This window comes from Bos grunniens, chromosome 17, assembly GCF_055505025.1.
Source record: "Bos grunniens cultivar Pamir isolate PY7600 chromosome 17, Bosgru_T2T1.0, whole genome shotgun sequence".
NCBI lineage: Eukaryota > Metazoa > Chordata > Mammalia > Artiodactyla > Bovidae > Bos > Bos grunniens.
Genome location: NC_141181.1, coordinates 54,675,149 through 54,699,639, shown reverse-complemented (window position 1 = coordinate 54,699,639; position 24,491 = coordinate 54,675,149). Strand labels below are relative to the sequence as shown.

General features: G+C 39.7%; 1 protein-coding gene across 1 annotated transcript; it reads left to right on the top strand.

Annotated features, from left to right (window-relative positions):
• Nucleotides 1-182: 182 nt before the first annotated feature.
• Nucleotides 183-11,088, top strand: ARPC3 (actin related protein 2/3 complex subunit 3). Its single transcript, XM_086347714.1, has 7 exons — nt 183-320; nt 2,944-3,043; nt 5,541-5,617; nt 8,846-8,914; nt 9,692-9,818; nt 10,176-10,270; nt 10,760-11,088. Exons 1-7 carry the CDS (start codon nt 315-317, stop codon nt 10,820-10,822), a joined length of 537 nt encoding a protein of 178 aa, XP_086203840.1. The 5' UTR covers nt 183-314; the 3' UTR covers nt 10,823-11,088.
• The last annotated feature ends 13,403 nt before the right edge of the window (nt 11,089-24,491 follow it).

Sequence of the window (24,491 nt, the reverse complement as noted above, 5' to 3'; positions counted from 1 at the left end):
TGATCTTTGAGAAAAAACAAAAGAGATGATATATCTAGGATTCTGTAACCCCGAAATCAACCTCATTCCCGCGCACACTTCACGCAGGCGCGATTCTCAGAGCCCCTGCCTAGGGCTCGAGCGCCCCCTGGTGCCCTGTCGGATCCGCGCAGCTGCAGCGGCTAGCTACGTACTGCGAGGCCGGAAGTGCGGCGTCCTGCCCTCGCCCTCCCCTTCCGGCTCACTTCCGCCTACCCCGCCCCGGCTGCCAGACCGGAACCGCCGAGCTCTAACCAGATTCTCTTCGTTGGGGTGGAGACCCGGGCGCCTCCAAGATGCCGGTAAATGGGCCAGAGTGGGGGTGTCGGGAGACGGCGGGGATTTGAGAGAGTCGCGAGAAGTCTTGCGTGCGCTGAGAAAAGTGGGCCGAGGAGGGCAGAGAGAAAGCAGGGGCCTGAGAAGGGGAAAGGCAAGAGGAGAGGGGCCGGCCTCTGTGGAATTAGGGCGGCTCGGGGATGTCGGCCGGCCGTGGAGGAACAGGGGATGGCAGAGTGGGCCAGAGACCCGGGGCGTGCTCAGGAGACCGCCGCAAGTCTGCTCTCTCCTGTCCAAGCTTGATCCTTTTTATCGCTTTTTGTGCCTTTCCCCATCCCCCCGATTCCAGCGGGGTTCCCAAAGCCTCACTAGAGCCGCGAAGGCAAGGGGTGCCCTTTTAATTTCTCATATCACAGCTAGGGCCCGGCTTCTTTTTTTTTCCCCTGTAGACCCACTTCCTCCTTCCCCTCTGGAGGCGGGTCCCTTATGCTGCCTGTCGCCTGTCCGACCCCACTTCCCTGACTCCTCCTCTTCTGTCGCCCCGCCAGTGGCTGCCACCCCTGAGCCGCTGGGTTTAGGGCTCTCCGAGCAGGTGCAAGGTCCGCGCCTAGTTTCCAAATGTTTGTTTTCATGTGCATCAGAGTAGGAGTTAAAATTGATGGTGGTTTGGTTGTTGTTAATTTCTGACAGCCGCAGGGGTAGATTTAGCACCATCTTGGTCTCCATTTTGCAGATGAGGAAAAAGCATGTTGAGTAACGTGATGTTTAGCATCTGCTGCATGCCAAAGCACTACTATAGCAGTGAATAAGGCCAACAAATCCCTATTCTTAAGAAGTTTACATTCTAATGAGGAGACATAATAAATCTGTAAATGTAAATAAAATAAGGGGGATTGTTTCAGATAGTGACAAATGCCTTGAAGGTAATAAGTGGGTAACAAGACAGTATAGCTAGTGCAGGGGAGGATAGGGCTGCGTTAGATGAAGCGTATCTGTAATAAAAAGGAGCAAATCATAGTTATATGTTTCGTAAATCCCATAGCTACCGTTTGACTCCTGATGCATGTCAGGAGTTTGTATAAATTATTCCCTAATTAGTCCTCAGTGATTATGAAGTAGATATGTTAGTGGTTTTTCATGTTGCAGAGGAGGAAGTTGAGGCTCAGAGAAGTTAAGTAACTTGCCTAAAGGTGCACACTAGTGTGTGCAACACACCAGTATGTGTGTGTGTGTTGTGTGTGTGTTGGGGTGTAGTAGATTAATAATGTTGTGATAGTTTAAGGTGAACAGCAAAGGGACTCAGCCATACCTATGCACTATCTATTCTTCCCCACACTCCCCTCCCATTCAGGCTGCCACATTACAATGGGCAGATTTCCATGTGCTGTACAGTAGGTCGTAGTTGGTTATCCATTTTAAATCCATTTTCACATAAAGTGAAAGTCACTCAGTTGAGTCTGACTCTTTGGGATCCCATGGGTCCTACTAGGCTCCTCTGTCCTAGGCAAGAATCCTGGGCTCCTCCTCTAGGCAAGAATACTGAAGTGGGTTGCCATTTCCTCCTCCAGAGGATCTTCCCAACCCAGGGATTGAACCCAGGTCTCCTGCATTGCAGGCAGATTCTTTACCATTTGGGCCACCAGGGAAGCCCTTAAATACGTAAGCACACTAGTAAATCTTTTTTTTTTTTTTCACACTAGTAAATCTTGATAAAGCCAGATTTTAAGCCAGAACCCTGATGCCTTGTACTCATCATTCCAGGTGCACAAAGAGCACCCTTGACTTCCCCTGTGATCACTTACTTATTATCTGTCTCCTCTATTCACCCGACAGAGCCAGGGCTGGTCTTGCATGCCAATATTTCCACATGCCTTGCACACAGAAGGTACTTAGTAATCTTTTGATGAATGAATGAATAAATGACTGGGGCCCATGTTGTCTTAGAAAAAGCCAGACATCTTGTAAAATGCCGAACTAGAAATTGGCCTATAAATTGTTCTCATAAATGTGATTTTTTTCCTCCCTCCTCTAACTCACATCCACCCATTGAAAACAAGTATATATGTTTTTATTTTACAAATGTGGAAATAGGTTAAGAGAAGAAAAGTGATGTCTTAGTCAAGAGGCATAAAGCCAGGAAGTGGCAGAGCTGAAGAGCCAGTGCTTGGACCAACAGCTAGGTTGCTGGGTACCTTTGATTTATATAGTGTTTGCCTATTTCTATAGTGTGAGTACCCCACCAGTTACCAATGTTCTGTCACCAAATGTGAAATTGGAAGGGAAGCACAGTAGCACCTTATCATTAAGTGTTTCCACCGTAGGTGCAAAAGACATAATAACCTTAAGATCACAGACATTGGTAAAATAATTTTAAAATAGGAAATAATGAAAGTGTTAAATATTTATTACCTTTGTTTTTAATATAATTTATTTAATAGAAAATTTATATAATTTTATTTTTAATAATGGTTGTGTTCAACAACCAGCTTGCCTCAAATTTTCTCAGAATTACTCAAACTTTGGTAGTTTTCATGAGCCAGTTTATCTTGGATGAGTTATTCTTTTTTTTCCTTAAGGAAAGGTACTTGTTTGCCCCAGTGACATTTGCTCTCTTTCTGCTTCTGTGTTCTACCTGGCTTGTCCCTACAGGCTTACCACTCTTCCCTCATGGACCCTGACACCAAACTCATTGGAAACATGGCACTATTGCCAATCAGAAGTCAGTTCAAAGGACCTGCCCCTAGAGAGAGTAAGTCAAAACCCCTTTCCATTACTTTCACATTTTGGTATGAAACCCTCTGATGTTAGCACATCAGGGAAATACTTTCTCAGATTGCTCTTGTATTTTCTATTTGCTTGATGGATATTGTGCTTTCCACCTTCTCAGATCTTGGGTAGATGTTGCATTTAATAGGAAACTGTATTACTGCTGCCAGTTTTTCTGGGATATTTTGTTGAGAGGGAAGAGGAAATGTGCTTAATTCTCAACACTCTTCCTATCATCAGTCAGTTCTTACTAATCTAATGCTGCTGCTTCTATAGAACATCGTGTCCCCATCCTTTCTGTGTCATCAAGCTGGAAAAAACAAAGCATGTTTTAACCTCTTTCTTTATCTAAATCTACTTCCTTTGTCCATTCTTCAGGATCCCAGTTTTTACCAGTATCTCAGTCTTAAGTGTCCTGTATAACATTATTCATTTCTTCTCTTGCTTTTCTGAATTTTGTATCTTTTGCTTTCTTTCTTGGCACTCACTTTTTTTTTTTGGAGCTTTTTTTTTTTTTTCCCTCTGTTCAGAACGCCTCATTCTTTTCAGATACTATCTGAGACTCTTCTGACGACATTCTGAGATGTTCTGCCAACAGTGCAATTTGTGTTATATTAGACATGGTTTCCCTGCAGCCAGGAAGGGTCTGCGCTGAGCTCCATTTGTGGTTTCCAAGACCATAGTTTAGATTACTAATTTTGTACTGACCCTGTCTCCATTCTTCTGGCCAGTTTATTTGACTTGACTTCCTCTTAATTTGGTTTTGTTTTCAATACCAGTTTAACGCTCAGTAAACTTAATAAATTTGGTGAGTCACCACACTCTTGTTCTGAGATGGGAAAAAAAAAGCCACCAAAAACAGGAAAAATAATGTAAAAGAATGACATTATTCTTTTGCAGAGGAAGAATAAGGATCAGTGTTTGACCAGATTACTTCCCAGATTGTGACAAAATACCATATAGTATATCAGAAGACATAATTGACCAAGGATGAAGTAAATTTAATTACCACCTTTGCAATTCTTGGGCCCTTGAGAAAGAATGGGACTGCAGGAAACTGGAACTTCATGATTTCTATAGTTAAAAGTGACCTGTTACTCTTCCCTAGAGGGCTGGAATAGGACTGACTTGGAATTATGGAGAAATATAAGCCTGTGCTATGGACTAAGTAACTGTTAGCATTAATCTAGTTATTTACATTCAACAGATATCTTTTGAACACCTTGTATATACCAAATGCTCTTCTCTGTTCTGAATCCTATCAACTGGCCTGAATCCTATCAGCTAGCCTCTTTCCCTTCCTCTGCAGCATGACACTAGAGCTAGCTGGTTTTTGTAAGCACTGTGGGATCATAGAAGGAAGTTTCTTTTTTGCAAATAAGAGACTAGATCACAGGGAACATAAGCCTAGAGTTAGAATTCTTTTGGGGACTTCTGTGGTGGTCCAGTGGTTAAGACTGCACACTTCTACTACAGGGGGTGTCAGTTCGACTCTTGGATGGGGAACTAAGATCCCACATGTCCAAAAAAATTTTTTTAAAGGAGGGGAAAGAAAAGAGTTCTGTTAAAATTCTCCAGCAGGGGAATGGGCAAAGATAAAGACAACTGGATTAGAGTACGAAAGCTTCTGCATTTCTGCTGTGTGAGAGGGATAGCAGTCAGGGTTGCAGAATGAAAATAACCGTTTCTGCATTGCTAAAACCAGCTGCCGGATATCGAGACCCTGGGATTGTGACCTTTTTAAAATAAAAAAAGGAAAACCCAAAAAAAGCCAAAGAAATTTTGTAATGAGATCTGTCTTTGTTACAGCAATACTTCTGGTTTTTCTCAGTCTCTAGCCACCTTGAACAGATTGTACATATTTGAACTCACAGTTTTTGTAAAAAGAAAGATGTATATGTGAATCCCAGTACATTCCTAAATGAACAGCTGAGAGTTTTTTCCCCTAAAGCTATAGTATGTAAGTTCAAATAAAATTGTATGGAATTCTTTGTATTGGGTTGGCCAAAAAGTTCGTTGGGGTTTTCTGTAACATCTTTTGGAAAAGCCCGAATGAACTTTTTGGCCATCCAAATATTTTTAAGAAAGCAATTTATGAAATTTAGTCTGTGTCTCAGTCTGTTTTTGTAAATGCATTGAGAAACGTCTGGAGTGATGTTCACCAAATGCTGAGAGTGGTTATTTCTGGGTAGTGAGATTAGGGTGACAATTACTTTTTTTTTCCTGTGTTGATTCATTTGTTTCTCTAATGAGCATGTATAATTTTTATAAAGACAATAAAGCTGTCTGAATAAACCATGTGCTTATTTTTCTAGAAATTTTTTTTAAGACTTTGTTTCAGTAGCCTGATTCTATGTTATTCAATTCCAAAGCCATTGACTGTTGAGCTTTAATTTTTTTTTTTTCTTTATGGCTTTTTAAATGTTATGTTTTACATTGGGCTAACATCCTCTGCCTTTCTCCCATCCTGCCCTGCTTAGCAAAAGATACAGATATTGTGGATGAAGCTATCTATTACTTTAAGGCCAATGTCTTCTTCAAAAACTATGAAATTAAGGTAAAGTACAAAACTTTTGCTCTTTAGTTTTCTGATGGGGATAGTATGTACTTGGCAGTCAGAGTTAATGTGAGGAATAAGTACAATGAAATTAGATTGTGTGATTTTCGAAATCCAGAACAGTGCCTAATTCTGTGTTACTCTTAGTTCACCATGGTTTTGCAGACACTGTCTGAGGGCCAAACCTGGCCTACCACATCTTTTTGTAAATTTTACTGGAACATAGCCATTTGCATTTGTTTACACATCACCTATGGGTGCTTTCATGCCACAACAGCTGAGTTGAGTTGTTGTGACAGGCTGTGGCTCACAGAGTTTAAAATATTCTTTGGTCCTGTACTGAGGAGATTTACCCTTGTATAGACACTTTTTTGTATTTATTTACTTAGCAGTATTAAGCACCTATTTTGTACGAGTCCAAAACCAAAATTTGCATGTGGTTTTTTACATACATCTGTGTCCTGGACCCTTCCCTCAACCTCATAGTTCTTGTGATCTCAGGAGGAAGGGAGAAGTGGAAGTGGGTAGAAAAGGAAAGGGAGAAATGGAAAGAAGTTCTCTGAGATGCTTCTGTGAGCAAGTTACAAAGAATGTCAATAAATCTTCTTAATAATGTTCTAGATTATGGAATTTCAGTTCAGTTCAGTCGCCCAGTCGTGTCCGACTCTTTGTGACCCCATGGACTGCAGCACACCAGGCTTCCCCCTCCATCACCAACTCCCGGAGTTTACCCAAACTCATGTCCATTGAGTCGGTGGTGCCAGCTCAACCATCTCATCCTCTGTCGTCATCTTCTCCTTAAGCCTTCAATCTTTGCCAGCATCAAGGTCTTTTCAAATGAGTCAGTTCTTCGCATCAGGTGGCCAAAGGATTGGCGTTTCAGCTTCATCATCAGTCCTTCCAATGAATATTTAGGACTGATTTCCTTTAGGATTGACTGGTTTGATATCCCTGCAGTCCAAGGGACTCTCAGGAGTCTTCTCCAACACCACAGTTCGAAAGCATCAATTCTTTGGTGCTCAGCTTTCTTTATAGTCCAACTCTCACATCCATATATGATTACTGGAAAAACCATAGCCTTGACTAGACGGACTTTTGTTGGTAAAGTAATGTCTCTGCTTTTTAATATGCTGTCTAGGTTGGTCATAACTTTTCTTCCAAGGAGTAAGCGTTTTTTAATTTCATGGCTGCAGTCACCATCTGCAGTGATTTTGGAGCCGGAGAAAATAAAGTCTGCCACTGTTTCCGCTGTTTCCCCATCTGTTTGCCATGAAATGATGGGAACGGATGCCATGATGTTAGTTTTCTCAATGTTGAGCTTTAAGCCAACTTTTTCACTCTCCTCTTTCACTTTCATCAAGAGGGTCTTTAGTTCTTCACTTTCTGCCGTAAGGGTGGTGTCATCTGTATATCTGAGGTTATTGATATTTCTCCCTGCAATCTTGATTCTAGCTTGTGCTTCATCCGGCCCAGCGTTTCTCATGATATCCTCTGCATATAAGTTAAATAAGCAGGGTGACAGTATACAGCCTTGATGTACTCCTCTTCCTATTTGGAACCTGTTGTTCCATATCCAGTTCTAACTGTTGCTTCCTGACCTGCATGCAGATTTCTCAAGAGGCAGGTCAGGTGGTCTGGTATGCCCATCTCTTTCAGAATTTTCCACAGTTTATTGTGATCCACACAGTCAAAGGCTTTGGCATAGTCAATAAAGCAGAAATAGATGTTTTTCTGGAACTCTCTTGCTTTTTTGATGATCCAGCAGATGTTGGCAATTTGGTCTCTGGTTCCTCTGCCTTTTCTAAAACCAGCTTGAACATCTGGAAGTTCACAGTTCATATATTGCTGAAGCCTAGCTTGGGGAGTTTTGAACATTACTTTACTAGTGTGAGATGAGTGCAATTGTGCAGTAGTTTGAGCATTCTTTGGCATTGCCTTTCTTTGGGATTGGAATGAAAACTGACCTTTTCTAGTCCTGTGGTCACTGCTGACTTTTCCAAATTTGCTGGCATATCGAGTGTAGCACTTTCATAGTATCATCTTTTAGGATTTGAAATAGCTCAACTGGAATTCCATCACCTCCACTAGCTTTGTTCATAGTGATGCTTCCTAAGGCCCTCTTGACTTCACATTCCAGGACGTCTGGCTTTAGGTGAGTGATCACACCATTGTGATTATCTGGGTCGTGAAGTTCTTTTTTGTACAGTTCTTCTGTGTATTCTTGACACCTCTTTTTAATATCTTCTGGTTCTGTTAGGTCCATGCCATTTCTGTCCTTTATTGAGCCCATCTTTGTAGGAAATATCCCCTTAGTATCTCTAATTTTCTTGAAGAGATCTCTAGTCTTTCTCATTCTGTTGTTTTCCTCTATTTCTTTGCACTGATCACTGAGGAAAACTTTCTTATCTCTCCTTGCTATTCTTTGGAACTCTGCATTCAAATGGGTATATCTTTCCTTTTCTCCTCTCTTGGAATCCAACAGAGTGTGAAATCTTTATTTGTAGACTCTTGGACAATAAACTGTGATCTAAACAGTCTGTGATGTTATGGATGTTTCTAATCTAATGCATGGTCTTAAGTGTGGTGTTAGTATTAAAATTCCACCACATTTCATTCTCTCTCGAATATCATAGACTCTTAAAAATAGGGAAAAGTGTAGTTTGTTTACTTAAAATTATAAATCTATGTAAAATTTGACCTGAAGTACGTGCCACATTTGATTTGCATCCATTTGTCTTCTCCACATTTTCCTTTGGGTCAGGTCAAGAGTTGGACTTTTGGAGCTCTTCAGGAATAGGTCAGTTGTGAAATAATTGCTTCCTCCTTTAGAGTCATAAATATTTCTATCCTCGGCACAGATCCTGAAGTGAAAGGGCTTTTAAAGATTAACCAGCCATATGGTTCACCTCAGGTTTTCCAGGCGGCTTTGTTAGCTCTCCTTCCTAGAAGGAGAAGTTACTGGTACAACTTCTCAGGAACCCAGGGCAAGGGGAGCTGAGGAAAACAGGGGCAGCTGCACAGCTCAGGGAGGAAGCTGGTGGCTGCCTCCCCAGGAGCAGACAGAGGGCTTGAGAAGATTGCATTTGGAGAATGGGAATTTTTGATGGTGTGATAACTGTGCTCTCAGTTTTCAGTTAATAAATCAAAAGACAAAGATTGAATTTTTTATTATAATTAATTATTGCATTTTGCTCAGGACTGTTTTTAAGTTTTGTTTTCTTCCCATAGAATGAAGCCGATAGGACCTTGATATATATAACTCTCTACATTTCTGAGTGTCTAAAGAAACTCCAAAAGGTAACTAAGCCTGGATGATCATTTGTCAGGAGCACAATAGGTGTTTAGACTTGTTGAGACTTTAAGGAGAAATAGAAAATATTTCCTCTGAGAAGAAAATCTCAATGTAGATGTCTAAACTTACAGTAGTTGACTAATGAGAAGATAAGGATGATGGTGTTTTAATGCTTTCCATATATTTTTCCAAGACAGAAATCTTGACCAAAATATTCTTTTTTAAGCCCACGGCTCAAGGGTTCTTAACCTAGGGTCTGGGGATAGAATTCAGGGGTGCATGAACTTGAGTGAAGAAAAGATTACATCTTTTCACTAACCTCCAACTGAAATCTAGCATTTACTTTAATTATTAACGTAGGCAGCAGCCCACAATAGCATTAGCAATACCTGTGACTTTCTGCGGCATTTTCATACTACGTTTATAATTGAAGATATTTTGAAATTTTATTTACATTCATTACTGCTTCAAAATTCAGGTGTTAGGTCCACTGCTGAGTCTTGTTATTTAGTGCATTAAAGAGCACATGTGTGGCTATATCATACATTTGCTTTTTTAAATATTGTAATTATTGTATCTCATTATAATTGGGTTCTTGTGTAGTCCTGTTTTATCTTACTCATTTAAAAGGTTAGTTTGAGGAGAAGCCTACAGGCTTCACCAGATTACAAAAGGGCACAAAAACAGAACCCCAGACCTAGCCACTTAGACTAAAAAACTGCAAATTGAACTGTTATATCCCTTTCCCCTACGTTTGTGTATATAATTTTTTTTTTTTTAAGTGCAATTCTAAAAGCCAAGGCGAGAAAGAAATGTATACACTGGGAATCACTAATTTTCCCATTCCTGGAGAGCCTGGTTTTCCACTTAATGCCATTTACGCCAAACCTGCGAACAAACAGGAAGATGGTAAGAATGTCTCCTCCCCCTTCCTGCGTGGCACGTGGTTTTCTCCACTGGACTGTTTACCTGCCTCCTTTTCTGACTTGATTGTTGTACAGATTGAGAGTGGAATCGTTAGCTCATGCACTATCCTACTTTGTGAGAGTCACTGTCACAAAAGATCCTTGGCAACAAGCATGAAACGTAGAGAACCTTTTCGACCAAAATGAGTATAATCTTAAAACCATTTGAACTGCTGTTTCTATTTCTTATCCTGTTCAGATGTTGAAGAATATTGCCAAGGTCTGTGTCTAAATCAACAGCTAGCACATTTGGGATGCTTTCTCAAATATAATTTTTTATTTTACCTGCTCTTGATTTTAGAGGTGATGAGGGCCTACTTACAACAACTCAGGCAAGAGACTGGACTGAGACTTTGTGAAAAAGTTTTTGACCCTCAGAATGATAAACCCAGCAAGGTAAAAACTCTTTTCATTGCCTATATAGTTGATAAATCACCTTTTACCCTGTAGCCACTGTTAAACACACTAAGATATTTAGTTTTCACATTGCAGTGTTGCTTAACTTTGGTACCTTATACATGGTAGGAGTTCCCTGAGTCACACAGAATAATGAATTACCTGTAATAAGAAATTTTGGTTGTATGTTCTTAGATTGGGGTGTTATAAACCCGTAGAACAGGTGTTGTGTGAGACAGCTTTAATGTATTTATTTTGTTGTTGTAATTTTGAGTGACTTATGAGTCACTGCAGGAAAAAAAAGAAAGAGAAAGAAAGGAAGAAAGAAAAAAAGAAAATTTTACATGTACCTTCAAAGAGCTTATATAATGTAAGGGCTGCCAGACCACTATTTAGTTTTCTTGTTAAGTAAATTCATATTCTACCCTTACCTTGACCCTGCACTGTGATCTGACCACCACTGTTCCTTGTTTTGTCCCCCCTTGTTAGTGGTGGACTTGCTTTGTGAAGAGACAGTTCATGAACAAGAGTCTTTCAGGACCTGGACAATAAAGGCAGCCTCGGCTGGACCCTGGCTCCACAGCCGTGGGCAGCATTCGCAGCAAGATGTACACAGTTCTTTGCCTTTATTTCGTAAAGTTTTATACAGAGGAGAGAAGAGCGTGTGTCTGTACTTGAAGAGCTCTTTATCAAGAATTTGGGGTGGGATGGGTGGGGAAGAATGAGTTGTTGCCTGGTGATTTGAAATGTCTGCGGTATTAAGCTGGTGCTTAATAAATAATAATAAAGAAATTTCTAACATTTCATGTCAGAAGAAATCCATTGTTTATCTTTTACATTTACATAAAAATTGGGGGGCCCGTATTCACCTTTTTCAAGTGTACACTTCAGCAGTTGATAATACATTGTTGTTGCTGTTCAGTCACTAAGTTATGTCCATCTCTTTGCAACCCCATGGACTGCAGCACGCCAGGCTTCACTGTCTCCCGAAGCTTGCTCAGATTCATATCCATTGAGTCAGTGATGCCAGCCAACTTTCTCATCCTCTGTCGCCCCCTTCTCCTCCTGCCCTCAATCTTTCCCAGCCTCAGGGTCTTTTCCAATGAGTCGGCTCTTTGAATCAGGTGGCCAAAGTTTTGGAGCTTCAGCATCAGTCCTTCCAATGAATATTCATGGTTGATTTCCTTTTATACACTGAGTTTTTCTCATCACCACTAATTCCAGAAGATTTTCACCACCCTAAAAAGATGTACTCTTTAGCAATCATTCTCCCCAAATTACTTTCCAACCCCTTCCTCCCACGGTCTCTATGGATTTGCCTTTTCTGGACATTTCACATAAATGGAATTGTAAAACAGGGGTCTTTCCTGTCTTGTTTCTTTGACCTAGGACAATGTTTTCAAGGTTCATCCATGTTATAATGTGTATCAGTACCTCATTCCTTTTTTTAAAAAAAAATTATGGTAAAACACTGCAGAAAGGTGACTGCAGCCATGAAATTAAAAGATGCTTGCTCCTAGGAAGAAAAGCTACGACCAAACTAGACAGCATATTAAAAAGCCAGAGACATTGCTTTGCCAACAAAGGTCCGTCTAGTCAAAGCTATGGTTTTTCCAGTAGTCATGTATGGATGTGAGAGTTGGACTATAAAGAAAGCTGAAGAATTGATGCTTTTGAACTGTGGTGTTGGAGAAGACTCTTGAGAGTCCCTTGGACTGCAGGGAGATCAAACCAGTCAATCCTGAAGGAAATCAGTCCTAAATATTCATTGGAAGGACTGATGCTGAAGCTGAAACTCCAATCCTTTGGCCACCTGATGTGAAGAACTGACTCGTTGGAAAAGACCCTGATGCTGGGAAAGATTGAAGGCGAGAGGAGAAGGGGACGACAGAGGATGAGATGGTTTAATGGCATCACTGACTCAACAGATATGAGTTTGAGCAAGCTCCGGGAGTTGGTGATGGAGGGGGAAGCCTGGCGTGCTGCAGTCTGGGGTTGCAAAGAGTTGAACATAATTGAGTGACTGAACTGAATGTATAATATTTACTATGTTTTAACCACTTTTAAGTGTATAATTCACTGGTATTAAGTACATACAGTGTTGTGCCACCATCACCACTGTCTGCTTCCAAAACTTTTTTGTTACCCTAAACAGAAACACTAACCATTAAACCCCAGGTACGTGTAACTCCCAGTTCCTGGTCACCTCTAATCTACTTTCAGTGTCAGAATTTACCTTTTCCTAGCACCTCATAGATACGAAATCAAATAATGTGTATCCTTTTGTGTCTGGCCTCTCTTAGCATAGTTGTTAAGGTTCATGTATGTTGTAGCCTGTGTCAGTACTTCATTCCCTTTAATGGCTCTGTAATATTCGATTATGTGGATAGACCTCATTTTATTTGTCCATTCATCAGCGTATGGACATCTGAGTTGCTTCTATTTTTTTTCTTTGGCTGTTAATAAGCAGTGCTGCTGAGAACATTCATGTACAAATTTTTGTGTGGACATAGGTTTCCATTTCTCTCAGTTACATACCTAGAAGTGGAATTACTGAGTCATATGATAGCTATATGTAGCTTTCTGAAGAACTTCGGGACTTTTTTCCCCAGAGGCTGCACCAGCTGTACTGTCTTACATTCCTACCAGCAAAGCATGAAGGTTCTGATTTCCCCACATCCTCACCAACAGTTGTTATTTGTTTATAGATACCCTGGTGGGTGTGAAGTATCTCATTTGGTGATTTTGATTTATATTTCCCTTATGCTAATGATACTGAACATCTTTTCATGTGGATATTGACCATTTGTCTATCTTTTTTTGAAAAATGTTTGTTCAAATCCGTTGCTCGTTTTTTGTTTGATTTATGTTTTTGTTGTAGGGTTTTTTTTTTTAATATATATACTAAATACTAGGCCCTTATCAGATACATGATTTGCAGATAATTTCTCCCATTCTATAGTGTTTTTTTTTCTTTTTTTACCTTGAAGGAAATGTTTATTTTCTATGAAGAACTGTTCCTTTTTAATTGAAGTATAGTTAATAGCTCAGTTGGTAAAGAATCTCCCTGCAATGCAGAAGACCCCGGTTCAATTCCTGGGTCAGGAAGATCGGCTGAAGAAGGGATAGGCTACCCACTCTAGTGTTCTTGGGCTTCCCTTGTAGCTCAGCTGGTAAAGAATCCGCCTGCAATGTGGAAGGCCTGGGTTCAATCCCTGGGTTGGGAAGATCCCCTGGAGAAGGTAAAGAAAGGCTACCCACTCCAGTATCCTGGCCCGGAGAATTCCATGGACTGTATAGTCCATGGGGTCACAGTCGGACACAACTGAGTGACTTTCACTTTCATAGTTAATTTACAATATTCTGTTATATTCTTTTTCAGATTCTTTTCCATTATAGGTTATTATAAGATATAGAGTTAAGTTCACTGTGCTATAATAGTAGGTCCTTGTTTTTTTTACTTTCTTGGTTGTGTCTTTTGAAGCACAGATATATTTAATTTTAGTTAAAGCTCATTTGTCAATTTTTCCTTTGGTCACTTATGTTTTTGGTTCATACTTAAAAACCATTACCTGTCCCACAGTATCAGTTTTCACCTGTGTTTCCTAAGCATTTTGTACTTTTAGTTCTTATATTTAGGACTTTTTTTCCCCACATTGTAACAAATTTAGAGTAACAAGAAATTTTAGGTCTTTGATCCATTTTTTAAATTAACTTTTGTATATGAAGTGAGGTAGGGGTCTAACTTTTTTTCTTTTGCATATGACTATCCATTGGTTCCAGTGCCATTTATTGGAAAAGACTATCCTTTCTTCTTTGAATTGTATTGGCTCCCTCATCAAAGATCAACAGAACATAAATGTATAGATTTATTTTTACATGCTATTTTCTGTCCTTACGTGGCATTCATTTTTTACATTTGGCCAGTCTTTAGCATTTAAGAGGTTTTCATTGTTAGGCTGACAGTAAACATGAGTCCTTCCAAAAACTTACGGGACCATGTGTTTTCCAGGTATGTTAAGGTTATAAATTAGGTATTTTAGAAAGTGCCTCAAGACTTTTGGCCATAAAGTTACTGCACTGCCACTAGGTTGGGAAGATCCCCTGGAGAAGGGAAAGGCTGCCCATTCCAGTATTCTGGCCTATAGAGTTCCATGGACTGTATAGTTCATGGGGTCACAGAGTTTTACACGACTGAGTGACTTTCACTCACCTTTGTTGTACCTTTATGTGTTAGATTTTTACTCTAAGAGGCAGTTGTTTTGGTATTATGTTGGAATTGTATTTGGCCACAAGCTCAGAAAACCCAATTTACAGTGCCTTGGGGGTTCTGTTGGTTTTGTTCTTAGTTATTGCCAATTGCCAATAGTTTGGCAGCACAGGGTCTTAGTTGCATGTGGGATAGTTGCAACATGTGGAACCTCTTGGTTGTGGAATGCGAACTCTTAGTTGTAGCATGTAGGATCTAGTTCCCTGACCAGGGATTGAACCCAGGGCCCCTGCATTGGGAGCTCGGAGTCTTAGCTGCTAAAACACTGGGAAGTCCCTGTTTTTTAAAATCTGGAAGTAGTCCCAGATGGGGTAGCCATTTAAAGATGTTGTGGAGGGCCCAGGCTCTTCCTGTCCTGCTCCACTCTTCTTTGCACGTGGCTCTCATCCTCATAGTCTCTCGATGCTCCTGCATCTCAGCTTGGCTGAAGGAAGAGAGGAGAGCATGAGGGCTGAAGGAGCGTAGCAGCTGAGTGCCACCTTACTTACCGTCCCAGAAATCCTGCCCAGACTTGCACTTGTGTCTTGGTCTCCAGCGACAAGGAAGCCTGGAAAGATTGTTTTGTTTTTTTGATTTGTTTTTGCCTGCACTGGGTCTTCATTGCTGCATGGGCTTTCCCTAGTTGCAGCAAGTGGGGGCTACTCTCGCGCTGCATGGGCTTCTCATTGCAGTGGCTTTTCTTGTTACAGAGCACAGGTTTAGTTGCCCTGTGGTATGTGGCATCTTCTGGACCAGGGATCAAACTGGTGTCCCCTGCATTGACAGCCAGATTCTTAGCCACTGGACCACCAGGGAAGCCCAAGAGGCAAGTTTTAACTGAGTATCTTGCCACCCAGATTGTTTGTATTGTGCTGCCAAGGGCAAAGGGAATGCATATAGGAGCAGAACTAAATTTCAAATGGTATTAAAACTGGAGCTTTGCAGTGAAACTTGATTGACTAGAGAATTTTCATTTTGGCTTTTATGGGTTAAAAGGTAATTAAAATGTTTGAGTTAAATTATAACTCTTGAGCATCTGTTCACTGGAAATCTAACTTATGGACAAAGTTAAGTACCGTATTTCACATACCCAAGAAAACGTACTCCATAGATAGATAAAAGAATAGCCCTGAAGTCAAAAGAGTGTTTTGGGGTTTTGTTTTTTAATTGAAACTCTTAAATCAGATTCTAGGTGTTTGGGTTGGAACTTCTGTTATAGACTCAGAGACGTGTCAAAAATAAAGCAAGCCACAGTGATTCATATCAAGATCAAAGGTTTGTTTCTAACAAATATGTTCTATTTTTTTTTTAATTGTGGAAACATTGTGATAGAAACCAATTCACTGTGGTGCCTATTTCATCAGTACCAGCAGGGGGAGCACAGACAATCAGTTAAAACCCTGGCTTCTAAATCATTTCCCTTTAGTGCTGTATGATGGTTAAGGGTTTTGTTTTTTAACATACCAGAGAGAACACTTTCCAAAGGATTTAGAAGTAAATTATACATGAAGTATAACATAATGGGTTCAAAAATAGAGCTTTAATCAAAATGCAATGTTGACATTAAAAGAAGATGATTACAAGGTACGACTTTTTAGAGAAGGCAGTTTAGTAGTTATTGAGGTTGTTTTGTCTTTTTAAAAATGTATTATATTGTTAAGTGTTCATTCTTTTTGATTCAGCACCTCAGCTTGAAGTATTGTTGAATATTGGAACACATACACACACACCTGGAAATAATTCAGACATTTTCAATAGAGTATTGGATACATAAGTAGTCATGATGCACCTATAAAATGAAATATGCAGCCATTAAAAACAATAAGGGGCTCTTATCTGTTCTGTCATGTAAAGATGCCTTAGGATATACATCATTGAGTTTAAAAAAAAGGTTGAGGGTAGCATTATAGTATGATTCCATCCTTGTTTATTTGATTGTACATACTCCCAAAAAAACTACAGAGATACATAACACCAAACTGTTGAGAGTGATTATTTTGCACCAAAGGCAATTACAAAGACTTGTACATTCTAAGTCATATAAACTGTAATTCAGTAAGATATGTATTACTTAATAACTGAGGGGGCGGGAATCTAGTCTTTAAAAAACATTGATAGAAAAATCAAATATTAGAAGAACTGCATTAGCCATAAGCAAGGTGAGGACAGCAGTCACCTGGTACTTTTCTTAAGCATGCTGTTTACATTTGCTATTTTAATATGATTACTGTCATGTGTAGTAATGGCACATGGAAATGCTTGAATAAGATTTATGAGAATTGTTTTCTTCTACATTTTCCTTTGCTCCAAAATTATTAGCACTGAAGACCTTAATAAAAGTCTGGAGCTGTGTCCAGAAAGGGATGTAATACCAAAAGCCATTTGGTTCACTTCTCCCTTCATTTTGTTTATAGCAGTTTGGAAGCCCATTCCATCAGGAGAGTGTAATTTTAGGGCCACATCTGTTCTGTGTTGAGTTTGAGATAAATCACCAATCACAATTTCCCACTTTGCCTTAACACTGCAGCTCCAATTTACAGGTGGTCTGGCAGCTTGCTGAACACTTTGCATGTTTAAATCCTATTTAACCCTTTCAAGGGTCTTTGCGGCAGATACAAGTACTATCAAGAAGCTGACGCCTATAGGAATTAAATAACTTGCTCAAACTCAAACACTTGGAAGTTGGCAGAAATGGCAATGAAACCTAAGTCTTTCCAAACCTAGGGCTGGCCCTCGCAGCCATTATAAAATGGTCAGTTGGCTACATTGCAACTTTTAGTAAAACATTCAGGCAATAAAATCAGGAGATTGCAGATGTTCAAGAAATGTAAACAGCAGCTATGCTTTCCAGGCTCTTAGCCGTCTGATGAGAAATATGTATAACAAGATAAAAACCAAGAAATACTGAAAGATTGACATGACTGTTCAGTGATGTAGAAGCCCAGAGAAAGGGCAGGCTGGTGTTACTGAGGTCAGTTGGGGAAGACTTAATGAAGATGGCAGTTAAATTAACTGAGGTCAGAACAGGTGAGCCAAATCAGGTAGGCTAAATGAGAGAGAAGTATATTTTGACATAAGCAGGCCTGGCATGAAGGCAATGTAAGCACAAAGAATATGGGGACAAAGCTGCCCTAGCAGGTGATAGTGAAGGACCCATGTTTCTGAGAGCCAAGGTCAGGGTTAGAACTTTAAACTGTATTCAGTTAGTGGGACAAAGGACATGGCAGTGCCTCCACACAAAGGCACCATTCTGCTTTCACTGACCACCATGGCACAGTGGCAAAGAATCTGCCTGCCAGTGTAGGAGATGGAGGTTCGATCCTTGGGTCTGGAAGATCCCCTGGAGTAGGGAATGGCAACCCACTCCAATATTCTTGCCTGGAAAATTCTGTGGACAGAGCAGAGTCGGACACAGCTGAGCAGCTGAGCATGCACACGTGAGAACAATTTGCCTGATTTTTAAAAAATACTTATTTGACTTTACCAGGTCTTAGTTGAGACACCAGGGATCTTTAGTTGCAGCTTACTCAGTTGTGGCATGTGGGATCTAGTTCCCTGATCAGGGGTCAAACCTGGACCGCCTGTAGTGGGAGCACGGAGTCTTAGTCACCAGCACCAGGGAAGTCCCCTATTTGCCTGATTAATCATCACTTTTCCTGCCCCACTTTCCCCCCAAACCATTCCATAGTTCTGTGCATTACTTTCAAGTGCTTTTTTTTAAAACAAAAAACAAAAAAACAATGGCCTTCTTGAAATAAAATTCACGTATCATATAATTCACTAATTTACAGTATGCAATTCAATGGTTTGTAGTATATTAATTCTCCATTGTAACCATTTTAAGTGTACAATTCAGTGGCATTATATTCTAACATTTCTTAAAAGTTAACATGTACATAACAGGAAACCAAAAAACACAAGAAACAAAAAACAGTCATCCATAATCACAAGCAATTTACCGTTCGACGTGTCCTTCTAGGTTTCATTTGTGTGTTTACACAAGAAACCATCCATTTTTATGTAATTAAAATCATAGTTATGTATCATGCTTTTTCACACATCATGAATATTTATTATTTCATAATCCAAAGGCTATGAGTATTTTGATGACCAAGAATACACTACACTAACTCAGTCTAGAAGGAGAAAAATATAATCCTGTATTTCTGAAACTTTTTATCATCCCAAACCCACTAAACAATAACTCCCCATTCCTCTTACCCCCGGCCCATGTTAACCTCTAATCTACTTTCTGTCTCTGGATTTGCTTACTTACATGTCACATATAAGGGGAAATCGTACAGTATTTGTCCTTTTGTAACTGACTTCTTTTACTTAGCATCATGTTTTGGGGGTTCATTTGTAGCATCCCCTTGTGTGACTGAATAATATCCCATTATCCATTCACCTGCTGATGGATTGTTTCTATCTTGTGGCCATTGTGAATAATGCTGTAATAAACATCAGTGTACAAGTGTCGGTTCAAATTCTTTTCTCTCAACAGTGCTTTAAAATAAAGATCACTCATTTGCCACTTTGTCACAAGTCCCCCCTGAAGACATTTCCCTGAACAAGTCATTATCTGTCATATTGCTATTTCAGTTTTTCGTAGCCCCAGTGCCTAGAACAATGAGATGCATACAAGAGGCACTTGAGAGACAGGAGGTCCTAGCAGAACTAGGAAACTGAATTGATCCCTGAGACAAGTCAACAGCTAGAAATCGGGAAGAATGAAGGACTCAGCAAAGAATCAGCCTAAGATTCTTAATTAATTAGAGTAAATCAGAGTTAAAGGTGAATTAATAAAGTGTGGGAGTCCTAGAGAGGAATTCCTTGGAAGGGGTTGTTGATAGTGTTAAAATCTCCAAAAAACTTTATGGCAGTTGAACTCTCTTGGCAAACCTTGGTTTTGCATTTGTGTATGAATGAGTTAGTTGCTGTATTCTTACTTGTCTTAACCATCTCATAAACAAAATGTCAATCTGGACAACTTAGAACCTAGACAACTTAGAACCCTAGAATGTATTGCCTTGCCAGCCACTTTTACTGAGAAGAGGGAAAATCATTTGGAAAGATGACTGTATTTATTCCCTCCAGTTGTCCAGGGAAATTCTTCATCCTGAAGTTACTTTTCCAATGAAAGGAAGGCTATCACTGCCAGGAGACACTTAAGGCATATTAAGTAATGTTTCCCTTAGAACAATTTACAAGTGTTATGTTTTCCCCTTGTACAAAAGACAGATCTAAGAAAAATGTCTAATGCAGCTGGGAAAGATTTTCATTCTTAGGTGGCTGTTGGATATTTAGAAATGAACTTAAGTGGAACAGAACATTTACATTTATAAATTGTTCCTCTATTCAATACTCCACAGAATCCATGTCATTCTGCATCTGTTAAGTGGCTTAGCTGAAGGTTCATAGCCAGCTGTGTGTCTAAAAAGACCCCTCCAGTTACAAAATTATTTTAGAAAATTCCATGAGAAAGGGGAGGCCTTGTCCCCTTGTGTGTCCCATGTTAAATATTACATGTGTCCTTTTTATGTTATGAAAATCAGTATGATCTGACCTGCATGAGTTTAATGGAACTTAACCTTGGATGAATGGTTAACCATTGCTAAGTCACTTCAGTCATGTCCGACTCTGTGCGACCCCATAGACGGCAGCCCACCAGGCTCCCCTGTCCCTGGGATTCTCCAGGTAAGAACAATGGAGTGGGTTGCCATTTCCTTCTCCATGTTAACCATGGGTGAGTGATTAACTATGGATGAATCCATCCTATTTTGTAGTAATTTATTTTAAAGAGGATTATAAAAACATTTCCAGAGGAGGTGGACTCTCCTTTGCCTATTTTTTTTCTATTAATATTTTGCTTCGTGCATTCTTCTTGTGGTTTATCAACTACACAGATGTATTTTACCACTATTTCTTTATCGAAATTATCAACATTTCTCCTGCCATTTAGCTAGTGATACATTCTCCTTCATTCCCATCAGGATATAAACATGTTATTTCTTCCATCTTAAGAAAGAAAAAAAAAAAAAAACCTCTCTTTTTCTACTTCCCCCACCTGCTATCACTCATTCCCGCCACCGCACCCCCTTCCCTGTATCACAGGACTTCTCAAGTTTGACACTTGGACATTTTGGATTTGATTTCCTCCTTCAATCTACTTAATGCATCAGACAGAACAACCATCAAAAAACAAGTCAGATCACATTACTTTTCTGCTCAGGACTCTTGACATCCATGAGCCTGTTTCCAACTCCTCTCCCACCTCTCTCAGCTGCAGCCCACTTAACCTCCTTACTCTTCTAACTTGCTAAGATTACTCCTGCTTCTGACCTCCAAGTTTATTGTTTCATTGCTCGGGGTCCTCTCCCTCCCTCTAGATTTCTACATGGCTCCCACTTTCCCTCCCTCAGGTCTTTACTCATATGTCACCCACTCAGTGCAGCCTTCTCTGGTTAAAAACAGCAATCCCTGCCCCAACGCTCCCTTTCTTTCTTCTCTACCTTTTAAGCACCTTTAAAAAAAACACGGAAATTTTATTTTTTAAATTTTATTCATTTATTTATTTCTGGCTGTGCTGGCTCTTTGCTTTACGAGGGCTTTTCTCTAGTTGTGGCAAGTGGCTTCTCTCTAGTTGAAGTACGTGGGCTTCTCGTGAGGTGACTTCTCGTTGCTGAGCATGGGCTCTAAAGCATGCAGGCTTCAGTAGCGCTTGGGCTCAGTAGTTGTGGCGCACAGGCTTAGCTGCCCTGCAACATGTGGAATCTTCCTGGACCAGGGATTGAACCCCTGTCCCCTGCATTGGCAGGCAGATTTTTAACCAAGGAAGTCCGGAAATTTTATTTTTTAAAAAAAAGTTTTTTAAAGATTTTTTTTTTTTGATGTGGAGCATTTTTAAAGTCTTTATTGAATTTGTTACAATATTGCTTCTGTTTTATGTTTTGGTATTTTGCCCCTGAGGCGTGTGGGATCTTAACTCCCCAACCAGGGATCAAAACCATGCTCCTGGCCTTGGAAGGTGAAGTCTTAACCACTGGACCCCTAGGGAAGTCCTGGAAATTTTAAATATATATACACATTGAAAGAATAGCATAATGAACTCCCATGTACCTGCCACTTAATTTCAGTTGATACCAGAACTTTGCTAATTTTGTTTCATCTATCTCCCTCCACTCCCAGGAATATTTAAAAATAAATCCTAAACATTGTTTCTTTGGTGAATAGTATGTTTTATTACCATCTCACATAATATTTGTACTACTTAGTTATTGTTTATTGTTCATTAGCATGTCAGCTCCATAAGACCATGGGCTTTTGTTTTTGTTCCCACCCTCACCACCAAGTCACCACAGATCTTTCTGTAGCTTTCAGGTTTGTCTTTTCTGGATATCTCTTATGGTCTGGTTTCTTTTATCTAGCATGACTTTTTATTTAGCATAATATTTGAGATTCATCCATGTTAGCAGCAATTTGTTTTCATTTTTCATTTTTTGCTGAATAGGATTACATTGTATGAATATACCATATTTGGTTATATAGTGATCAGTTGAACATTTCAATTGTTTCCACTTTTTGCTATTATTAGATACGGTTTTATTTATGAAATACTTCAAGTGTATCAGTAGAAAAATATACAATAGCAAGCATTTTTATGCTTACTGTGTTCTAAGTGTGTTAGATACAGTGGTATATCTAGCATGTTTGACACCCAGAGAAGGTCAGTTTTCACACCACCATCCCCTTTCTTTTTTAGTAAGTTTTTTTTCAAGCAGTTTAAATTCAGTGCAAAATTAAGGGCCACTAATAGGGAGTTCCCATATACTCATTGCCCCCACACATGCACAGCCTCCCCCACTATCAGCATCTCACACTCTTGATACTTTTGTTACAAAGATGAATCTACCATTATCACCTGAAGTCTATAGTTTACCTTAGGTTTCTCTAGGTAATGTATATCTTTTGAGTTTTGATAAATGAATGACATGTATCTTCCATCATAATGTCACATAGAATAGTTTCACTGCCCTAACCGTGTGTTCCACGGATTCTCCCCTCCCCTGTATCCCTGGCAACTGCTGATGTTTTTACTGTCCCCCGTTTTTATCTTTTCCAAAATGTCATACAGTTGTAATCATACATAATGTAACCTTTTCTGATTGGCTTCTTTCACTTAGTAATATGCATTTAAGTTTGCTCCGTGTCTTTTCATGGCTGTGCTCCAATGATTGACAACTGTTTACCTTGTGTATGGAACATGAATATGTAAAGATGATCATTGATTAGTCATTATAAGTTGATAAGCAGTCATTGATAAGTTTGCAGAATTTAAGGATCAGAGCCAGAAACTGTATCTTATTCATTTCTTTGCTAATCCACATGTATTTAAAAATACATTAATATAATTAAAAAGTATCAATATAGTACCTTTTTGTCCTGTATAATAGTTTTTTTCATTAAAAATGTGATTGATATTATTTAGGTAAAGTTTAATAAAATAATGCTGCTCTTGACTTTTTTAAAATCTTATTTCTCTTTTATCTTTCAGTGAAAATCTTGGTTTCTGTTATCATTAATATACTTGTAATTTGCTTTATACTAATTTATAATGGTAGTAATATTATTATACCACATGCATATGTAATACATAGTATGATTCTGAAGCTAATGATTACCTTATTAAGAAAGCTTCAGATTTCTTTGCAGTTGTTTGTTTGTTTTTATTTTATATTGGTGTGTAGCCAGTTGTTCTCACCTTTTGAGGTAGCCCCCACACTTTGTGGAATGTTTTTCTCTGAATCAATCCACTTCTTGCCTATCACTTCGTCTCTCACTGAATTCTACCATGAGACATCAAGAACCTGAGCTTCATTAAGTCCCGAGACCAGAATTAAGACCCAACAACTGGAAGATGTCAGTGTTCTTCATACCAAAGACCACCACCTGAGGCCAGGAACCAAAGACGCTCATTAAGATTAGGTGAGACCAGATTAAAGGAGTACACACTCTGTTCTTATCAGCAATCCCACCTTTAAATAGTTGCTATAAAATCCTCATCAAATCCTTCCAGACTGGGACACAGTTTTTCCAGACAGGAACCCATTGTGTCCCCCTTTGCCTGGCAAAGCAATAAAGCAATGTTTTTCTACTTCACCCCCGACTCCCAACTATTTTCACTGTTTCTTTTCTGACCGTTATTGTTGGTCATCTTATTTCAGGGCTATTACTGAGAATAAAAGAAGAGTGGTCAAGAGACCAAGAAAAGCCACAGACTAGAAAATATTTTCTGATAAAATCTGATAAAGAGATGCTATCCAAAATACACAAAGAACTCTTAAACTGAACAATAAGACCAGGAACACCCTGGGAATTCCCTAGAGGTCCAATGATTAGGAGTCCCTATTCTCATTGATGAAGGCCCAGTCTCAATCACTGGTCAGGAAACTAAAATCCCACAAGTTTCTTGGGGCAGCCAAAAAAAAAAAAAATGACTAAAACCAGAGAAAAGATCTGTATAGACACTTCACCAAAGAAGATGCACAGGTGGTAAAGAAGCATATGAGAACACGCTCAGTTTCACAAATCACTGCTGCTGCTGCTGCTGCTAAGTCGCTTCAGTCGTGTCCGACTCTGTGCGACCCCGTAGACGGCAGCCCACCAGGCTCCTCTGTCCATGGGATTCTCCAGGCAAGAACACTGGAGTGAGTTGCCATTTCCTCCTCCAATGCATGAAAGTGAAAAGTGAAAGGGAAGTCGCTCAGTCGTGTCCGACTCTTAGCGACCCCATGGACTGAAGCCTACCAGGCTCCTCCGTCCATGGGATTTTCCAGGCAAGAGTACTGGAGTGGGGTGCCATTGCCTTCGCCATCATAAATCACTAGAGAATAGCCAATTAAAATCACAATAAGATAACACTGCACTCATATTAGGACGGTTAAAACTCAACCTGCTGTTTATTCACTCTGG

Excerpts from the sequence above, each read along its gene's own strand:
- ARPC3 (XM_086347714.1), top strand. Across the intron at positions 3,044-5,540 it reads AGGACCTGCCCCTAGAGAGA|CAAAAGATACAGATATTGTG; the intron begins GTAAGTCAAAAC and ends TGCCCTGCTTAG. Across the intron at positions 5,618-8,845 it reads TCAAAAACTATGAAATTAAG|AATGAAGCCGATAGGACCTT; the intron begins GTAAAGTACAAA and ends TTCTTCCCATAG.